The 16,005-nt window shown below is 34.6% G+C and overlaps 1 protein-coding gene across 3 annotated transcripts in view; it reads right to left on the reverse strand.

Annotated features, from left to right (window-relative positions):
• Positions 1-444: 444 nt before the first annotated feature.
• Positions 445-16,005, reverse strand: part of SNTG2 (syntrophin gamma 2) — a 226,420-nt gene continuing 210,859 nt past the window's right edge. For all 3 annotated transcript variants that reach the window (XM_072926387.1, XM_072926385.1, XM_002195418.6), the window contains one exon: positions 445-14,142. In XM_072926387.1, the coding sequence (XP_072782488.1) occupies positions 14,011-14,142 (132 nt within the window). In that variant the 3' untranslated portion in view covers positions 445-14,010. The remainder of the gene's footprint in view (positions 14,143-16,005) is intronic.

A 16,005-nucleotide genomic window follows, 5' to 3' on the forward strand; every position in this document is an offset into this window, starting at 1 on the left:
GCTGCAGACATTTTGCACTTTTAGTACTTTTCAGTTCAGAATTTCAGCACTAATCTCTCACGGAAGCAAATGTATACTGTGGTTATTATGCCTTTCAGAAAATATCGACTGGCTGCATTTAAACCATGGAAAATGGAAATGCTCCCAATTCCTTGCTGTGTTCCCCTCTCTCCATACCTTGATTTCCATGGCCAAATTGGTCTTGATGACTGAAGGAAGATGCTGTGGCAATGTCCTTTTGCTGGCTGATTGCTAAAAGGACTGGGGCCTGATCATGGCTCACACCTTGGCTTCCTCACAGCCACTAGATCAAGCCAATAATGATTTGGTGAAACAGACGGAAAATGTGACAAAGTCCTTTACTATTCTAATTACAAAACCTTAATTTTAAAAAGTAAGAAACCCACTAAAATCACTGATGATAAAATATAAAACTCAAATAGCTGCTTTCAGATACCTTATATTTATTTCATAAATGACAAAAAAACCCCACTAATGAGCAATAAATTATTTATTCCAAAACATCTATACAAAATAACACTCTTGGAGATATACACTTTTACATTTTTAAAGTGCATCTCTTCATTGCTGCAATATTTGATTTGCTAATTTACACTGTACATTCATAATTTATAAAAAAAATAATTGGTGAATATTTCTCCAGTTGGATGCTAATAACAGTGACAGGGAGCACATATTCCATTGTAGTAATCACTTTTGAAGTATGTACATATACAAACCATTCATATCCAGATTTAAAGACAATACTGTGACAATAGCAAGAGTATCACAACAAAGTGAATTACAGTATACGGTACGATAATAGATTCTTGTTATAAAAGGTTATTTAAAAGTGCAAAATATATACACTCTGCCTTTATATTACTTCCTAGTTTAACTTTTACTACTTATTAAATCCCTTTCTGACTTCCTGAACAGATAAAATTACAGTAATTTTACACTATGCAAATCTATAATCATGCACATGTTGAGAGGATGCATTTCCCATAAAAAAGGAACAAAAGCAAAGCTGCACACACAAAAAATGCTGCGTTTCAGATGTCTTTTTTAATTTGCCAACTGAAACACATAAAACGTATAGTAAAATATATAATGAATACCACTTAGATGTGAAACACTATGAGTATGAATAATTTTTGTTAGCTTTATTTTGATCATTTCAGGATTACTTGCAAGTAGTTCCCTATACCAAGATGATCACATATATGGGCTCATTTTGTTGCACTGTAGCCCTCAGTACCACCTTCCTCCAAAAACGAAAGAAACCTGCAATATGCAAAACCTCAAAGAGCTTCAACAAACATTTAATTACCACATGGCAAAGATTAAAAACATTCAATCTTTGTGTCTATATAGCATTTTGACACCTATTTAGGTTTGGTTCTATTATGAGCTGCTGAACTAATGCATTTTTAAGACAGAGGTAGTGAACTGTCAGGAAACATTTAATAAGGTATAGTTACTGACTGCAATAGAGTATACTAATTCAAATGTTCTTCTTCAAAAATAACTTCTGAGATCATTCTGCATAAAGTTTTAAAACTGAAAATCTTGCGCCAATTATCTGCTGTAGATCACTTTTTTCCCAGCCCCACAGATTGCAATATACTTGATTGTTCAAAACTTATGTCAGTTACTGAAGAAAATATGATTTTTCCCTTTTAGTAAAGATTTACAGGGTATGAATAAGAACAAATGTCAATTAGAGGGGAATACCTGAGTATTACATTGAATACTTAATCCTAAAGCCCTGAGTTCTTAAGGAATTCCACAAATGCCCACTGACTTTCAAAGGCATGTCAGGAAGTGGTTTGAAACATTTCCTATAAAGTGTCTACATATATTTTTCTTCTTTGGGTGAAAAAAACACTAAAAGGAATATCTGAAATATACACCTTTTTTTCCATGAACAACATTAGCCAGGAGTCAGACTTATGCCTCATTGATGGTTACTGATCAGAATATAAACCAGCTCTGGACATCACTGTCAATGATGCTCATGCACTGGAGAAAAGCACCAAAGCACCGATTTCATTAAAAATCTCCATACTTCTCTTCCATCACATATTCTTGCAAGTTTTTACCAAGAAGTGGCATTTGTCTTTCACTTTGCAAACAAGATGGCATGATGGAGGGGTGGAGAAGAAACAGCTGCATATTTCAAACTGATTATTTTGGGATGGAAATTCCCACAGATGTACTGTGTGGCTCAGCTACTGGTGATGCCTGCCACCCACACTGAACAAACTGTGGTATTTAAGATAATAATTCCTGGGAATATTGATACAAAAGTACATGTAGGAATGCTTCTAATACAAATTTCAAGGACACATAACAACTAGTTTTTTCAAAGAAAAAGCACATAGCTTTCCCTTCTTTTCACTTACCACTTTCAGAAAGAGTAATCTCCATTTTTTACAGCAAAGTATAACCTGAGAACATCCCGAGAACCTCAAACTCCTTACTTTAAATCATAAGTGATTTATATATTGTTATCTCTATCAACAAAAGTAATTGGATGTGTTTCTGTTGAAAGAGGACTAATATCAACCAATGTACTACTAAATATGCTAAATTAGTTAAATTAAAATTAAATTCCCCCAATTTGCAATAATGCTATTGCAAAATGTTTCTTTTTTTTAAAATTTAATTTCCAGTCAATACAGATAAATACAGATCTGAGCATCTAACATCATAAATTGTTATTCCCTCCTTAAAAAGAAATATCATGGCTTATATAACAAATATCCATTTTGTTCATGTAATGGAATAAAGAGAATGTAATAAGCATGAATAATTAATCATTTAAGTACACCTAATAATGTCATATCAGTGTAAAAATTTGAAATAAATGACATTTTGTATTGTCAATATGGTAAGCTATCAGAAAATTCCAAATAGAGCTAAAACTCCTATCTCCATCTGTCTTTGTGAGATTTAAGAATTTCAAAATATTGGTTGTAAATAAGAAGTTTTGATTAAACTGATTAAGAGAACACAAAATTTGATTTCCAGAGGCACTAGAACAAATTTGAAAGAAACCTCAACCACTCAAGGATGCTCAGTGAAAAAGATACAGAAAATGGCAGAAATACATGTAGTGAACAGACACCTACCATGGGAACAGTGAGTGCAGAGGAATGAAATGAGAAAATATTCAGTGACCACCAGTGATTTGACCTCTTGGAGAATTGAATTGCATCCTCTGAGAGAACATTTAAAATTTCCTACAAAAGGCATAATTGATATTATAATCTGAGGAACAGGGTAGTGAATGATACATATACACACTTCAGGAAGAGATACAGAAAGTACTTGCAGTTGCAAAATCACTCACAAGCACAAAAAGGAAACCGAAACCCAAAGATTTTACTTTCTCTGACAGGACCACTGTTTCAGAACAATTGAGCAGTATTTCTGCTCACACTGTGCAAGTAATTGTTGAATAATTCTCCTTTCATGCTCTCTACATTTGTAAACATGCATGCTGCCTACTCTGGTCTGCATAACAGCTTCTCAGGACTCAGCATATTCCCAAGAACCTGGTTCTATGTTGTTCTCATTCCCAAGCACCTGTTCCAGCTTTTTTTGTTTGTTTGTTTTCTGTTCACATCATTTGAGAGAGTGTTTTTACAGTTTAAATATATTTTCCCGACCACTGAATTAATATTTAAAATTACTTTTAAGTATCAGTGGTGTACCTAACTGTTTATAGAGCAGAGCATGTGGTCCTGCTCTTTATTTCAAACACTGCCACAGCTATCGCATAAAGATTATTCAACAGCTTTAAGTTAGCCATGCATAAATGGTGGTTAGAAGCACTTACATGTGCTTTTGCAGAGCTTTGTGTTCTACAGACAAGAGCCTTGTGAATGCAAGTATTTAATTTACAAGGTGGATTTTACAAATGTTTTGCCTTTATGACTGTAAACACACATTGCATCGCAACTACTCTTTTCTCACAAAAAAATAATTATGTAAATATTAAAGGTTTGAAATTAAATGAAAAATTGCTCCAGTAGCCTGGTCTCTATTTTTATACTTAAAATTAGCCCATTGTTGCCTTTACAATGTGAACAAGAGACAGCTGCACAAATTCTAGTCAGTGAATTAGCCCAGATCTATGTTCCTGGCATGAACAGGCACTATTTTCAACAGTGGTGGGTGCTGTGGTCTTCATGGTGATGAAAAAGCTGAGGATGCTCAGCTAAAATCATGGAATCATATGGAACCAAGACGATCAAGGATATCACAAAGAGAAAGAATACATTCAGGCACCTCTCATTTTCAGTACTTCATTACAGTGAATTTGCTTCTGCCCTAATCTGCAGTATGGGAAATTTTAATGAAAAAAGGGTATTTCTTTGTTTCTGACTGGTTATCCATAAAGCTCTGCTGTTATTAAAAAATAAGAACTTGGAAACATGTCTATAATCCAGGGCCTGTTTTCTGAAATGAAGCATGGTGGCAGGAAAACTGTCAGGCTGACAATTCCCTATGTGCTGGATCTCAGAGCTTCAAGTCTCAGTCGTCTGGACTTGGGCAGATTGATTGCTGGTTGAGAGGTACTCCCAGATGCACAACAGTTGTGCTGGGATGCACAGAAATCTACTTTGTTAATTCCTCCCAGTAAGTACTCCTCCAAATTTCCAAATTCATCCTATAAATAGAGTATCAGAATTTTTTTTTTTTTGGTGGAGGCAGAACTGTTCAGCTAGGAAAAGAAACCAACAACAAAAGTATAGATGACCAAAAAACGTACAGGAAAAGAAATCAAATTAGTACATGTTTCTCTACAAATATTAATCTTCTTTCTTCAAGTAACAGTTGAGAATCATACCTTTGTTTCACCTTGTGAGTGTAGAAGAGAAGGTGACACACTTGCTGAGGACACACTTGCTAGGTAGCACCTTTAAACTGCTTGTAATCCCATTTACTAATTCATAAAGGCTTGGGGGAATGTAGAAAATATTTAGGAATACTGTGCTAAATTAAAGGGATTTTTCCTTTTTTAAGATAGCTTTTAGAAACATAGGAACCATTTGGGTTGGAAAAGAATATTTGCCTCTTTTCCTTTTTTTTTTTCTTTTTTTTTTTTTTTGTTTTTGTTTTGATTCAAGGAATTTTCTTCTAGGTCTAAACATAAAACTTCCTCGCTTTTAAAAATCAGAGACAAAATGCATATGAGAAATGGTGGCTTTTTATTTTCTGACATAGCAGCACAAGGAATGAGCAGGATCAAGGGTCTCCAGGACTAAGTGATGATTGCTCTGGATAATGACACAAATGAGTCAGGCATGCATTTAAAGAGAGAAACATAAGCAATGATGCAGCTGAACAGACAGGTGCTCTGAATGATCTCTCACTTTGAAAACGTGACAAAACAATAACTTGAAGTATGACTTTCCTACACTGCATAATTATGTTGCCAGGAGTAAAAAACAGCTCATTTTTATATGATTAGAAATCCCTAGTTTCAAAACATAAAGATGGATTTCAATAGACTTTTCAAGTACATAAAATGTGCTTATTTTCTTCTACTCTTAATGCAACTACTTGCTTGTTCTCACCACACTAACAATATTTTGCAGAAAATTTCTTGTATTTTAAATTTAATTTCAAACCCACCCCTGAAGCACACTTCTAGTGGGGCTAATCTATTTGACCTGAGAAGTCTAAGAATAGATTCACAGGTAAGCAGCCATATGTAATCAAGCTATTACAGCTTAATGACGACTTCCACTCACCAACTGAGGCACAGCAATCATTTATATGCACACTTCCAACTGGCTGGAGTTATTGACTGAAATATGCTCAGAAAACAACTGTGAAGGTCTAGGAATTAAAAGTGAGTGCCTGATGTGAGTAGATTGTTGTAAACTTAGCAATTTTCATTTAGGGTCATCTAAATAATCACTTACACAAAATACTAGAACAGCTACATCTATTTCCCACTGCAAAATCTGCTCAGCAAGAGGGAAGTTGATCATGGAACTCTGTTTCTTGAGCTTCCTGTGAAGAAATCCCCAAGGACATTTAACAGTTTGGATTCTCAGTGTTCTCACTAGCTAGAGTTCACAGAGGGTGATATATACATATCACATGTATACATATATATATACATATATACACACGCATATATATACACATATATATACATCCTATATAACATATTACCTATATATAAAATATAATGTATATATATAAAAATATACAATCTGTAACATATATCATATATATATATATGTTTTATATCTGCAATTGCAATCAGGAAATGATCCCTAAAAAGACAATTTCTGAATGCTCATACGAAAAGTATGTAAACAAGGTTTCTCTGCTTTAGTCATGTAGATCCTTTCCTAATTTTCTTCTTGGAAAAATTTGTACCATACTTCAGTTAGGTCTTTGTGATGCTAATTATAAGCCTCTTAGCCTTCAACAATATGTGCCTTTCTTGGTTGTCTAGGATATAAAACACTGAGTGAGAAACTTATTAGGAAATTAAAAGGAAATGAAGAAAATATTGAAGGAATAGAAATGGTTATTGTGGCAACAAAAGGCATAGAAGTGATAGTAAAAGGGTTTTAAAATCATGGGGATTAAGGGTTAAAAGCAAAAATAAGCTTAGTAGGCCCTGGAAAAATAAACACCCTAAGCACATGGAGAACTCGTACTTACTAGAACTGCACCTGTACATGATAAATGATATAATTGTTAGATGTGATGATTGTTTAGTAATTAAATATAATTACTATTTAATCATAAGAATAATCATGAGAAACTGTGGTCAGGGACCTAAGAAAGATCATGAGAAACTCATGTCAGTGTATACAATAGAACAATATAAGTTTAATAATTAATATGTAAGTTATATGACGATAGAATATAAAATACGTTCAGCTCGAAAGCCATGTCGGAGTCAGATTTGGGTTTGTACCCCGACTCCCAGAGCTCTTAATAAAAGCACCTGCATATAATCATATCCCGTAATTATGCGTGTTTCTGAACACTAACAGAAGCACTTAGCTTTATAGAATTAGGGTGACAAATATTACAACTATTGTAATGAAACAAAAGAATATTTTGAGCTATTAGTAAAACTCTAAAGTGCAAAAGAATACAACAAGCAAATAAACTCAGGGAGATTATTTGCAGGACTGGGAAGAAATTAACTCTGAGTGACCAGGAACCCAGAATCTGATGCTGTCATAACAGCATTTTTACCTACTGTATGGAATGAGTTAACTGAAATTCCACAGTGCCTTGGTCCAATGGAAGATAAAGTGCAAATTAAATATGTTTGGTTATGAATATGATTACTTTTCCTTTAAATCTGCTATGAATATCCCAGTGAGGAGAGAAATAAATCTCTAATAATACTAGAAATGCTGATAAAAATCATTGACTGGAATAAAGAACTGAAGCCCACAAATGTCTGTGACTTTCAACTCTGCAGTCATTTGGATGTTGCTGTTTCCTACTTCTCTCTAGCTGCACAAATTTTCCCTTTTGAGTTCTGTGAAAGTATCAATATATCTCAAGCACCTGATGTGATATGTGCTAATAACTGCTGGGGCTTTTGTGGAAGCCATTGTTCTTTTAATATAAGTAAATGAGGAAAACTCCTGCCTTTATTCCAAAGATTCTTCATTGTATTGAAAACAGTTAGAGTACAAGACAGATGCAAATCATAGCACTTCTCCAAGTCTTAGTAAGAAAAATTCAAGAGCAGCTTTTTCCAGTTCTGTCCAGCATTAAAACACACTAGTTCAGTAAAGGACTTCTACTTTAAAACTCAGGGAAAGTTTTATACCTAAAACCAATCTGATATTCATATTCACTCCACCAGGGAATACTTGTCTATCTTCTGTGCAAAAAGAAAACAGTGAGCTAATTATGTACTCTGCTTACGGATGTTGTAGAGTAGTAATTTAGCTCAGTTTTGAATGTTAATTGAACAAAGTGCTTAGAGACACATTAGAATGTCTCTAATATTTTTTTTATGAGTAGCTCTGTGTTCTAAGAGTCAGTGCATCTCCTGAGATACCGAACTCATCTATGAATTAATACAAAGGCTAAGACCTTTTCTTCCCTCCCCTCTGCCAGTTAAATGAGATGACAAATTTCTGATTTAAATATCATTCACTTCATCATTGTTTTATATTATTCTCATAATCCTGCAACATTGCTCATGATTGCTACTTTTATTGTATTGGTACATAAATCTGATATTAAACCTGTCTATAGAAAATTGAGCTGTCAAAAATCTTTGTGGTAGTATAGCTTGTTGATGGAGAAAGACGCATTCTCAGAGCATTATTTATTCCACTGGTTTTAGGCATCTATTGCAGTAAGGAATAAAGCACTCCTTGGATTTGCTGGTCTCTATCCACTGGTTATGGGGTTGAGATCAGATGATTAACACAGACTGGACACCTAATTTCTACATTAATTCCTTAATACATATCAAGTATGACATTTCCATCATAGTTGGAAATTTAGAGACTTGTAAGAAACAGTCAGTTAGCCTAGAAATATAACAGAAATAATGTTCCAAGAGTAATCAGTAATGAGGAAAGAAAAATAAAGTTCTTACATTTAACTTCCTTTCCATGTTTGGTTGTCTTGCAGTCCTAGAGATCTATGCAGCTGAGCTGCTTCTGCCACTCACACCTCCTGATGTGTAGACTTGCACAATAGATCATGTCTTTGCACTGAAAAAGTGTCTGTGATCCATGTAAACCAGAGGTTGGAATACCTGCATAAGTGCAACCCGTACAGGACATCATGAAAACTGATCCAAAAAAAAGATTATGGATTTCAGCCCAAATAGTTCTGATTTTGATTCCCTACTGAAAAGCCAGCAGTTTTTTCGGTAGGCATGAAGCCTGGAAGTGAACATGCAGGCAGATGTGCACTGAGGGAATATTAGAAAAGAAAAGCATTTTGGTTCCTCTCTTTATTATTTAAAATCATTTATCTTTGTTTCAGGCAATGTCCTGTATAATTTACTGGGACTTAAAACAGCAGTGGATTTTGGATCATGTCCACGGAATTTGATAACTTCAAGTTTCATAAAAATATTTTACTTAAGAATTTTTTGTGGTTGAACCATATTAGAATACATATTTGATTTCATCTTGCATGGTACACAAATCTGTTTTGCACTTAATAACTTTACTACAAAGTCTTTAGTTCACATAAGATAATTGTTTCTCTACATGCTTCAACACAAAAGTACCTAAACATTTTGAAGCATCGGTTAAAAAAACCCCACAATTACATGATACATTTCACATTTTTTCTTTGCAGTCTTTAACTCTTCAGCATCCATAGCTCAATAATAGCAATTCAAAGTAAGAGAACTACACTAAAAGATGAATTTCCTGCTGAAGTTCCAAAAATGAGTCAAATTATTTCCAAGAGGTGTTTTGCATACCTAAGTAAAGAAGTTTTTTAAAATTTCACAGTTTGTCTGTGTGTCCATTCCTCCCCTGCTTCTATTTTGCAGTGCTTTCTCCTATTTCTCATGCACACGAAAGGACAGAAATCACTTTGCCTCTCATTGAGAGCATGGAGAAAAGAGCTTCCAAAGAGCTTCCTTCCTAACACTCACCCTCTCTGCTCTGAAAAAGCTTACTAGCAAACTGTATTAAAGGAAAATCAACCACAGAAGTAAACAAAAAGCAGAAAAATTGCATTACCATTATAAACACCTCACTTTGAGCACTGCAACAGAGGAGACACTCAGGTGGGCAAGAAAGTGTTATAAAATACTGACAGCATTTTGATAGAAGCATTTATGGAAATGTACTTAAAAAGAAATTCAGGCAGTTTTAAATTCTGTTTAGACCACCGCAAAAATCAGGTTACACATTAAATCTTTTGTGGAAAAAGCATGCCTTTTGTGAAGTTACATATAAATTAATGTAGTTCAGATATAATACAGGATTTTAGATTAATGGTTGCAAAATTTGGCAGAGCTTACTTTTCCTCCCATAGAAAATTATTTTTAAGCTTCAGGCCTACTGGCTCAATGTTGAGAATAATTTTGAAATACTTTTTCTAAGATCCTAACCTTAGAATTCAGTCAGATTTCCACAACTTGCACATTGGATCAGCATAGCCTCAGCCTCCCAGACTTTATAATTACAGACTAAAATAAGACTAAATATTATAGACCAGATTAAGTCCCTGAAATGCTCTGGTAACATCTAAATTTATAACTAAAATTGTCGGGGTTAGTTTTTTATCCCTGAGTCCATCTGGCACAGCCTGTCCACGTTCCCTCTATTAAATGCTCTGGTGTTTTCAACAGGGTGGCACAACCATGCCATGCACTGAGAACGGAGTTAAGCTGACTTTAGCTTGATTGTGAATAGGATTTTTTCTGCAGATTTTAATCATGTTAGAGCAAAACATGCCAGAAATTATATTAACAAATCATCAGTATGATTCAAGTCCAGTGCCTAAGTCCAGGCTGTACCACTCCTTAATTTATAAGTCAATGATGAGCCTTGTTCTAATTTAAATCAACAGTACTACCCATTTCCTCAAAATCATGTTTGTAGATGGGATCACTTTAAGCCTTTTAACCACATCTTCAGTTTAAATAAAGGCACAAAGATAATTTTTCCTGGTTTTACTCATTTCTAATCACAAGCAGCTATCTTGATTTTGTGATGGGGCCCAATTTTATAACTCTATGTTTGTATGCTTCCTTCCCCAGCCTGCTGTTTATGGTGTTGCTTCAGGAAATGGTTGTCTTTTCCTACTCCATATTCAATTCTGGTACACCTTTGTCACCCTAGAATAATAAAAAGGAAAACGATACACAAATATGTAATGAGATTGTAAGACTAAAGCTTAATATATCACAAGTACGTAACAAAGAATATAAAAATTTGTTTTATGATCTCATTAGAAATTAAGTATTTGACATTTGAAATGCCTAAAGCAGATGTCCTGTGCCTCAGGCTGCAATTCTTGATGGGTGACTGTGGACGGTATCTACCAGCAGATCTATTTGTAAATCCCACTATTTTTCTATTTTGAGGTGTTTTGTCATCTGAAATGTGTTGCAAATACTCTCAGCATTGACAGAGAAAAATATATGCATGATATATGATCCACATTCTGAAGGTAATGACAAACTAATATGCTTTACTGATGATTAAAAATTTGACAAAGAAACATAAGCAACCGAACAAATTGGGAATGCAACATTTTCAAATATCAAGTATATGACTAAGAAATGCAAGGTGCTATGGAAGTCCTTCACAGCCTATAACAGCTGAGTAACTAGCAAGCCATTAGCTTTTCCCAGCCTCTGGCAACTTTCTCAAAAAACTGGCCTTTAGTCCTTACCTTGAGACTGTTGCAGAATGTGAAAGAAAGGAAAAAGCACATTAAAAATATGTTTGAATAATTATTTCCAAAATACAATGCTAAATTTCAGAGGGTGAATTTATAAGAATGTTTTCTCTAATATTCCTTGAGATTGATTTGGACATGCAGAAGAAAACTACTGTGTTGCAGAAACAGTAGCTCATCAAAAGACTAAAAGAATTTAGAAATTCTATTAAACAAATAATGAAATTAATTAAAATCAGCATAAGCAACTTCATATAAGAAATTTGAAAGTACTAATGAAAAAGTGCTATATCCAGCTGCTTTGGAAAAAAAAACCAATAATGCTTTTTTTGAATTGCAGAACTTTTTTTTTTTTTTTTTTTGTAGAAATGAAAGATTATTTAATAAATTAGGCCTAATTTATTTTAAGGTTTTATTACAGTATTTGGGGAGATATGTTAGTTTATAATCACATGATTCTTAAAACATTAAGTCTAGATGTCTGACTGTACTACCAGTTCAGTACCAACTGGTACAGTTTTCTACTGTAACTACCATGTTAGTATTGAATTCTGTCTATCAGAAAATATTAGAAAAGAAAAAACTGAATTAATTCCATAGTTCTTCATCCTACAGAAACTTCTAATGAAGTTTCTAAACTTCTAACATATAAACTTGATGCTTCTATTCATGCTAATAAACTGAATTGAGAATTGGCTGTAAGAAATATAATGGTAATGCTGTAATTTGTGAATGTTAAAACCTCAGTAAATACAATGAGCTGAAAATAAAAAAGAAAGCTGAGAATTAATTGAAATATTTTCAATAAATGCATGTTCAAAAAAGAAAACTTTTACAATTATTTTCTTGAAATAAAATTATTATAAAATTGAGATTATGTATGTTAAAAATACAATAATGGCTATAAAGATTTATTTTAAAATAATAAATATATTTATCACATTTGCTAAATACTGTTTTACCTGGAGTAAAAGATTTTGCCTCAATGCAAACAGCACTGGAACCCTAAACAACACTGAAATTACAAGCAGAGTCTGCACTGTTCAAATTAATTTCTCTATGGATGACACACAGAAACAAGAATTCCTCCTGGCAGGGTTAAATCACCTGCATCAGGCATTTTATGTGTGCCCAAGCTTTAGGTGGACAGAGAAGCATCTGTTTGAAGTAAGTGCCTCATTGCAGTCTGACAAGAGAGTTTAAGACCTGAAGGAGAGAATTTAGCTGAATAAACTTAAGCACTGAGTTTATGTAAAAACACTCCTCACATGAGACCTTCTAAAGGCACCAACCTTTTTTCATTAGGCTACAGTAACTTTAAGCTGTAACTTTATCAGAACACCTGACAAGACTCCTAAAATTTAGGGAGGACTTTGATTAATTCACTCCTTATTCATGGCATCTACTTGAGATATGCTACTTGCTTGATTTTGATAGTTTTATTTTCTTGATGCTACCTCAAAAGTACAAGTGAGAAAAACTGAAACTTCTATCACAAAACCATACAGTATCTGGTATCACTTACAGGGAATATGCCCTAAGATTAAAATGTCTTCTTTTTTAATCATTTTTTTCAATATCAGGAAATTATCTGTGCATTTATGATAATGATTTCAGAAGGAAGGCTCGGAATATGTCAAAAGTAAAACAACTTTCTTTTCCTCAACAAGGACAAAATCCACTTTTCTTTAATAAGAATCAAGGTTAAAGCTATAGGAAAAAGAAAGGCAGATGTCCCAGAAAATTATTTATGTTCTGTTACATTCATCTTATCTTGGAAGCATGTTCCTCCAAATAAAAGCTGTTCCCAAGCACATGGAGCGTTACATAAAAGGATAGGTGTCAAGTCAATCTATGAATGAATAAATTAATGGGTAATGGAAGCTTTATTAAAAGACAAGAAAACCCTATGGTAAGTTTCTTAAAAGTGTCTATAGTCAGGCTTCTCAGCTGAGTCTAAAGCTCTTCACAGTTGATACTTAATCACATTCTTAACATTACCTTGCACATACACTGGGGCTTACTGAGTATTCTTAGAGCCAAGAGAGTGCTTAGCTATGTTCCTCGATCTGAAATAGCCTATTTAGTGTTTTGCAAAAGCTAAACTCTCAAGCCTTGAAAGAACCCAACCACAGAACTACAATTTTTTAAACATATAGAAGGAAGATGAAAGTTCAATTCCGACAGCAGTTTTCTCCAATAATTGCTTCTTTTCTACAGTGAAGACTGTAGTAATTATTTGTAAGCCCAACACTTTTCAAAACAGACTTAGAGGCCAAATTTTGGACATACAGTTTTCAAATGTTATTCTACATTACTATGTAATAAGTGGTAGAATGTATCATCATGAGAGCAGAAATCAAAATGACTCTGAAAATATTTCTGAATGAATATTCACTTGGAATTTTAGATCAATGCTGAAGATAACAAACTTTGACTTGGTATTTTTTAACTCATAGATTCAAAATATTCATCAGATTGTGAAAACTCTTAACATTACAGATAACACAACTATAAGCTTCTTATAAAATCACCAAGTTGCAATATTGTGAATGAAATAACTACTTTTGTTAAGAAAATAATTTATTTTCCATAGTCACAACATATAATCTAGTTTCAGTTACTGTACATATATTTTCTTGCAATACTCTGACTGTCTATGAATATTGGATCCACAGATGCCACTTTTGCTGCTATAAAGGAGTGAATACAGTGTAAAACTGCCGTCAGATCCTGAAATTCAAGTTCCTGAAAGAAGAGAAAAAAAAGAAAAAAAAAATCAATTCAGGTTTATAAGCATTTTACATAAAAAAAAGAACAGACTAGTTAAAAAACAGCACTGGCTTCAATGTAAATTGAAATTTTATAGGAAACTGTAAAATTAAAATTGTTACGAATAAAACTGTATATCCATACCTTGTTCACTGGTGGTGCCACGTGTCCATTTAGTTTTCACTCTGTGATACTTTATTGTTTACATTGTATTCAGCTTGTACAATGAAATCGGTCAACTTGAAAGAACATTCAAGTATTTCAACATAGAATAATTCAGGTTGGAAAATATCTTGAAAATCACTGAGTCCAGCTATTAACCCAGCACTGCCTACCAGTAAGCTATGCCTCTAAGTGCAACATCTACACTTAACTTATCTCTGTGATGGTGACCCAACCACTCCCCTACGTAGCCTGTTCCAATGCTTGACAATCTTTTTGGTGAAGAAATTTTTTCCTAATATCCAGTCTAAACTTCCCCTGGCACAAGCTGAGGCCTTTCCTTTCATCCTATTACTTGTAACTTGTTTGAGGCAGTTATAGAGAGTGGTAAGACCTTTCCTGAGACTCCTTTTCCCCAAGCAAAAAATCCCCAGCTCCTTCAACCATTCCTCCAATGTCATGCCTGTTCAAGCCTTCACCAGCTCCAGAGCTGGACACAGCACTCCAGGTGTGACCTCAGCAGTGCTGAGCACAGGGGGACAATCCCTGCCCTGCTTCTGCTGGCCACACTATTGCTGATTTGGGCCAGGATGCCATTGGCCTTCTTGGCCACCTGGGCACAGTGGTTCATGTGCAGCTGCTGTCAACCAGCAGCCCCAGCTCCTTCCCCACCAGGCACCTTTCCAGCCACTGCCCTCAGCCTGCAGCACAGCCTGGAGTTGTTGTGACCCAAGGGCCGGACTCGGCACTCAGCCTTTTCGAACATTATTAAAGTATTTGACAAGTTAAGGCTGTTTGAGGATGATGAGGTATCAAGAAGGGTAGGGTGAGCCTATGAAAGAGAGATGAGAAGCCAGAGACAGGGTGAAAGATAAAGTGAAGTCACACCACACCCTAATGATACAAGCAAACATGGCTGGGTATGAAATTCAGATGCCCTGATTCACAAGGAAAGGCTGAATTATGACTAAACAATTCTCAGATTCGCTTGTCTTTTTACAACATATTTAATCTTCTGTGCACAAATTAACTTTCTTTTTCCCTATAAACACATACAGTAATAGATGATGGTCTGACACAATGACATGTAAATATAATATAAAACAAATATAATGTAAAAAACATTTAATTTAAGTGATATCACCATGTGTAAAAACTGCAGTTGGTAAATATATTGTGGGGACACTTGAGACAGTTTTTGATTTGAGCAGAAGACTATTTTCAACAATCTGTTAGCTAACTAGTTGTTTGTTGAGGCACTCTCTGTATGCTTGTTTTTAAGCAAAAAGAAAAGCATTGCACTTCTGCTTTTTCTGTAACACAATCTTATAGTATGTTCTAAACAAAATTGGCCCAAACAGAATATTTGGAACTCAAACTTACTGTCCCAGAAAAGCTCACCATTACACCATTTTGCTATCCAAGGCCAGGTATTTACTAGGTACAAGTGGTCCTACTACTAATGAATTATTCACTGGTATTTGTAGGGCATGATTTTGTGACCCTATTTGGGGCATAACTGGGAAATTTTTGGGGAGTGGAGGGACCTGCAGGCACAGCCTCTTCAAGGAGAGACCAGGGCTGCCCTGTGCCAAATACAGCAGGTTCTAGCCAGGTCCAACTAAATGCTCTGCCAGGCGTGGCTGAGCTTCACAGTGAGGCAGGGTCCATCAGGGT

This window comes from Taeniopygia guttata, chromosome 3 (assembly GCF_048771995.1).
Source record: "Taeniopygia guttata chromosome 3, bTaeGut7.mat, whole genome shotgun sequence".
In the NCBI taxonomy this organism is placed as follows: Eukaryota; Metazoa; Chordata; class Aves; order Passeriformes; family Estrildidae; genus Taeniopygia; species Taeniopygia guttata.